The sequence below is a fragment of the Acipenser ruthenus genome, chromosome 25 (assembly GCF_902713425.1).
Source record: "Acipenser ruthenus chromosome 25, fAciRut3.2 maternal haplotype, whole genome shotgun sequence".
Classification (NCBI taxonomy): Eukaryota; Metazoa; Chordata; class Actinopteri; order Acipenseriformes; family Acipenseridae; genus Acipenser; species Acipenser ruthenus.
In genome coordinates this window covers 4,845,753-4,852,345 of record NC_081213.1, presented here as the reverse complement: position 1 = coordinate 4,852,345, position 6,593 = coordinate 4,845,753, and the positions used below count along the sequence as shown (strand labels likewise).

Sequence of the window (6,593 nt, the reverse complement as noted above, 5' to 3'; positions counted from 1 at the left end):
GCATCTCATTCAAACACCGTACTGTATTTTTTATTATTATTTGTAAAGCTTCCTGAATATTTTAAATCCAACAAATGTGTCCCTTTTCATAATATAACTAAAATACAGTTCTAGAATAAATTCTATACATCCCTTAGGATGCTGGACTCTTGTGTATAATGTTAAAACGGTTGAAAGCAGGTATAACTGCAGTGTACAAAAATGAACATTTTTATATTTAGAAATGAATGTCTATATTTCCATTCCTATTCGCTGTTTCACATGGGAAAGCTGTCGCTGCTCATCCAGATGCTATAAGTGACTCTATGCTATATCCCACAGACCCAGTCAGAGAGGACTGTGTATTGGAGGTATAGAGAGAGAGAGACAGACAGAGGCATTTCTGTACTTTCCACTCACTCGCTGCACTTCTAGATTGACTAAGCTACAAGCAGGAAGGATTAGCACACTCCAACATTGTAGCAATCTACAACCACAATATACAAGACAAAGGGGCAGTAGCTGTTAAGGATATAATGCAGAATGCAGTCTGGACTGCTTACTGTTAACACCCTAAAGGTAAGAAGACCGATCTGTTAAGAAATGTGTTTAAATGGCAATAGCCAGATTGTACAGATGGTGGAAATGCTGGTAGTACAGTATATTGTTTCCTGTAATGTTTCTGTTTTACTGTACACATTGTGATTATGAATCCATCCTCTGTTAAATATCTTTTACGACTTCTACTGTACAAGTAGTAGGATGATGTAGTATTCGGGTATAGTAAAATGGGAATAGCACCAGGTCATTTTAAAGGAAACGTTTCTGTTGCAGTTATTCATCCAGTATGAAAGGCACTGACTGAGAACATTCAAACTTGCAGGGCATCTGTTCTATAGAGAATATCATTTCAGCTGGGGGACTGAACAGCAATATTGCAATCTGATAGTGACTTTAAAATTTGAATTAAGTTAAAGACTTTTTAAGTTAAAGAATTAGGTTGAAGTGTAAATGCTTGTGGGAGTGTGTGTGTGTGTGTACAATGTATGTGTATGATACATGATACACGATGCATGCAATCTCCTTACCCAAGAGTATACTTTTCTTGGGTTATTGTCTTTTTTACATGAACCACATATATTGCACCACTAGAACTTTATACACCATACATAAATATGACTCATATTTAGAGCATTATAAGTAGGTATGTTAGTTAAGGTTTTAAAAAAAGGCTACATTTTGAGCAAGGATTATACAGAATATTACAATTTAATAACTGTAAACAACTCTTACAAAACAAGTTACCATTAATATATATATATATATATATATATATATATATATATATATATATATATATATATATATATATATATATATATATATAATTATTAATTTCTTAGCAGACACCCTTATCCAGGGCGACTTACAATTGTTACAAGTTATTACATTATTTTTACATACAATTACCCATTTATACAGTTGGGTTTTTACTGGAGCAATCTAGGTAAAGTAGGGTACAGCAGCAGTGTCCCCTACCTGTGATTGAACCCACGACCCTCCGGTTAAGGGTCCAGAGCCCTAATCACTACTCCACACTGCTGCCATATATATATATATATATATATATATTATACTTATTATACTTACTACAATATATATATATATATATATATATATATATATATATATATATATATATATATATATATTGTAGTAAGTATAATAAGTGTTACTCATGTGGGGCTCACATTTGCTGTTAATTTCAACATACAGTTGGACTGGGAGTCAAACTAAATGATGACTACCGGATATTGGTTTAGCAGAATTTCATTGGCTGCTGGCTGCTAAAAAAAAACCCAAAACATTGCAGTGGGAACCGCCTCCCCCTCCATATATTGTTAAGTGTTTGTTGAAGTTGGGTTTTAGAACAAGTGTACTACAAACCTTTACCAATCACAACCTGTTAATCTAGTTTGAAAAACAGCATTGGGATTGTAATAATATTATTTCATATGTATCAGACCCTGATATTGATGCAATATAGCCATCTGAAATGTCTGTGTATCAGATGGAAATGATGGCACATGAATTAGCTATACTGTTTAATTATTCTTTTTTTAACCATATCTTATATTAAATATAGCATAGTGTGCAGTGTAAGATACAAGCTGATTTTCACTCACTCAAGGTCAGTAAGTCCTCTTTTTGCAAAGTCACTTGTGGGTCCCCGCTCTGGCCTCTCCTGTATCATACAGCACCCTGTACTCTATTCTATATGTATTACCCTGAAGAAACCTCCGCAGAACTATCAGCAGAGTTCAAAACGCAAACCTGCAGAACAATGTCTTAGAATGTTGTTGTGATTGATGAGAAAATAAATCCTTTTTGATGGTGCGCCCCAAAAACGATTTCCGATTACTTTAGGAAAGAACTGTACATGGAAGAAATACAGGGTGCTGTCAAATCTGGAAGGGACTATGAGTTTAGGAGTGTGTTTGAAAAGTCTTGCCTTCTCCATTTACCAAGGTTTATAAACACATGACTACACACAGGCTGATGGCATCAACTTCTCTTATTTTTGTAAAAGCTGAAGTTTACTGTACCTGAAAGAACAATGACTCCATCATATGACCTGTTCAGTTCTTTTATTTGAAATATACAACAAAGTACTTGAAGTATTATGAAAAGTCTAGGAATTGCAGGAACTCTCAGATTTAGTGGCACTGAAGCCTGTGATTTAATAAGACTTATTTATTCTTTATTACCATAGTTTTGTTTGACTGCTTATTGGAAATCACCTCCAATCCATACGAATCCTGTTAACGTAAAACTATATTGCTACTACTACTACTGCTGCTTATAAATTATTTCAAAAAAGCTATTTGATGTCATAATAAATACTTTATATCATGAGAGCTTCTTGCATGCCTGATATCTCATATTCTATTATTTAGCATTCCCTTCAAACCCATTTTGTATTTTACAATTCTGCAACATAATGCTCAGAGGGGAAACTGGTTTAGTCTGAAGTCATACAGCGGACATAGTATGATTTTTAAAGTTATATATAGAGGCCACTGGATGCCTGATTCAGATGTTGACTGGGGGCAAACAGCTGGGCAACATCAGATCACAGTCATACCAGCATAGCTCTACTTCCAGTTTATTTTGTGCTCTGTTTATATGCACCATGTAATCCAGCTACCTAAGAGAGGAATGGGTTCCAAAGCCCTCTAAATATTCTGCATGTAAATCAGTTCTGAGCTGGATTCCGGTTGGGATTTAATCGGATGCATGTGGCTTTAGAAGCATTGATTCACCCCGAACCCAACTGAGTTAATTCTGAATATTTGTTTTTGATTCAAATAAATTACAAAAGAATCTACTTCTTGATCCAGAATTGTTCATCTACTAAATTACATTTGCTAAAACTATTCAATGTGCTAAAACTATTGACTGTTCAAAAAAATGGAAACCTAGTTCAGCCAATATTTGACAGACAGACAGATCTCATGTAACAGACAGCTTTAGAATAGGGATTCTGTATCACAGAAGTTCAGACACAAAACCGGCAGAGTAAATGTGTTTATAGTGCCATCGTGTGGCACTAAGGGGAAATACAAGGTGCAGATAAGTCTACAGTCTTTACAGCAGTTTGGGAGGAAATACATTAGAGCAATAGCTTCAATAAGGCAGTTCAGTGGTATTTGCATACCATGTGGCCAAACCTTCCTCAAAATACAATGTTTTTATTCCAGCCTGTCCTTAATGATTAAGTTTCCATTTGCTTTGCATTTCAGTGTATTGTGGGCAGCAACCACAGGGCAGCAGTGTGGAGTAGTGGTTAGGGGCTCTGGACTCTTGACCAGAGGGTCGTGGGTTCAGTCCCAAGTGGGAGACTTTGAGCAAGGTACTTTATCTAGATTGCTCCAGTAAAAAAACAACTGTATAAATGGGTAATTGTATGTAAAAATAATGTGTAAAAAATAACGTAGTTGTATGTAAAAAATAATGTGATATCTTGTAACAATTGTAAGTCACCTAGATAAGGGCATCTGCAAAGAAATAAATAATAATAATGTAACTATTTCTGGGATGAATGGCATAAAGAAATGGGCTGGAATTGGATTTTGGTATCTGATTTGTCCAGCCCTCACAATAAAACATAAGAGATCAAGAAGTGGTTCTGCATATAATTTCAGTACCTGTGTCCTTGAAGATTTTACATAACAAGCCTATGGAACCCTCCAGATGCACAAAGGGGCAGCCTGTATGGGCTGTGCTCTACATCAGTCTTTACAGGTTTTTAAAAAAATCAACGTGTCTGACATCTTTTAATGTATCCTTTCTTTCTTCTTTTTTTTCTACAGAAGACCCTTAATCTGCAATCCATAAGTACATCATGAATGTCTGCTTTCCCTATCTCCCACTGCTTTAAAGACGAAGAGGAAGTGTGCAAGAATCAAAAAGGCTCATCAAAATGAGCAGCACAGACGCAGTCTCCACCTGTCCGTACAGCAACGCCACTGTGGCCCCTGAAAAAACGAATGAATCCTGTGTGAATTTTACATCCTTCATGGTGCTCACAGACAGCCAGAAAATTATCGTCTCCTCAATCTGTTTTCTCGTGGGGCCTCTCACTCTCCTGGAGAACTTGTTAGTCTTGTGCCTGATCTTCTCCTCCCCGTATCTGAGAAGAAAGCCCTCTTATCTGTTCATCAGCAGCTTGGCTTTGGCCGATCTGTTTGCCAGCATTTTTTTCGCCTTCTTCTTTGTGGAATTCCATGTGTTCAAGAACATGGTCTCCACATCGACGTTCTTGTTCAAGCTCGGAGGAGTCATCATGGCCTTCACTGGTTCCTTGGGGAGCTTGTTACTGACATCTATTGATAGATACATATGCATCCACAAACCTTCTGAATATAAGACCATCATAACCCGGAAGAACGCTTTTATTAGCCTCGCTGTGTTGTGGACGACCATAGTCCTCATCTCTTTCCTGCCTCTCATGGGATGGAATTGTAGCACGCTGAATTCAGTATGCTCTGAATTGTTCCCTTGTGTGGATGAAACGTACTTAGCCTGCTGGCTAGCATTTGTGATTTCCTTGCTAGTTTTCATAGTCTACGCTTACATTCACATCCTCTGGAAAGCACACAAGCATTCTGTATACATGGAAAAGCATGTGATCCAAAGCCAAAGAGGTAAAGCCCGAATGAGGATGGACATCCAGCTGGCCAAGATGTTCGGTGTGATTCTGGCCATGCTGGTCATTTGTTGGTCCCCTGTCCTGTCGTTCATGTTTGTAGATCTGTTCTCCAAGCTGGACAACAAGCTGAAGATGGTATTTGCATTCTGCTGCACCCTGTGCTTTGTGAACAGCACGGTCAACCCGCTGGTCTATGCCCTGAGGAGCAAGGACATGCGGCAAGTTCTCCTGGGGGCTGTGGCCCGGTGTCGTGGTCAAGCAACGTTCTTCTTGAGCAGTGTGGAGTCTGATGGGCAACAGAAGTCAATCCATCCAGACACTGTCTGCGAATTGGTTGAGGTACCGTCACTCACAGACTGCAGAAAAACCTGAAGACCAACCTCTGTTACAAATGTGTACTGTAGTTCTGCCAGATATCCACATAATGCTAAAGTATTGCAAAATTATAACTGTGGCATAACTCTTAAAGGGAAAATCTGTCTGTTTGTTTTTTGTTTTGTTTTTCCCCTGGTTTATAAAGTAAATACCTTTCACAGGTTTACAGAACTGGATTCATTTGACAGGAACACTTTATGTCAATGGGACACTATGGTGCATTCATAGCACCTTAATAAGGACCAAGTAAAATTGTATAGCTTTTTGCATATACTGTTAAAATCGTCATAAGCCATCAACCAAGTATTGGAATGAGTATTCATACATTTTGTCGTGTGTTATCACAAAATGTGTTATTTTAATGTTATAAAATTGGATTATTTAATAGTTTTAAACACTTATTGTATTACATTTTATAAACAATTTAGGAAGGCACTATAGAATCTTACATAATGTCTAATTCAAACCAAGCGTTTTGTACATACCTCTTAGGTAAAACATTATTAATTCACTGTAAATAACAGTTAGGTTTACAATAAGTAAATGTACAGTCTAATCAAATGATAACCATCTTTAACCATCTTGTCTAACAGACTAACATGCAGCCAACTCCAATACTATCCTCTTACTAGTCTTTCATATTCCTGTCTTGCCCTTTAGTACACAGAATGCACATACAAACTAAACAACTTTGATAATGCGCCTGTATTATAATTGCTTGTGACTGTTGCCTATATGTTGAATAACTTGTTTATCACTATTTGAAGGCAATGGTTTGTTCTTAATATATGAATATGTTTTCCTTTGAGAGATTCATGAGAGACAAAACATTGTATTATTAATATCACACAGTGAATTTCTTTTCCCTACAAAACCAATAGCTGGACTGATGAACGGACAGCCAAACACCCCCCTATATCCCCCAAATATGATACTCTCAATAATGTATCCGAAATAATGTTAATACCAAATTTCATGACAATTGCATAAGCGATTCTGCAAATATATGGAAAACTGTGTGACATAC

The 6,593-nt window shown here is 36.9% G+C and overlaps 1 protein-coding gene across 1 annotated transcript; it reads left to right on the top strand.

Annotated features, from left to right (window-relative positions):
- The first annotated feature begins 430 nt into the window (after positions 1–430).
- On the top strand, positions 431–5,724 carry LOC117413966 (cannabinoid receptor 1-like). The gene is made up of 2 exons (XM_034023465.3): positions 431–558; positions 4,353–5,724. The coding sequence occupies exon 2, from the start codon at positions 4,463–4,465 to the stop codon at positions 5,561–5,563; it is 1,101 nt and encodes a 366-aa protein (XP_033879356.3). The 5' UTR covers positions 431–558; positions 4,353–4,462; the 3' UTR covers positions 5,564–5,724.
- Positions 5,725–6,593: the final 869 nt, after the last annotated feature.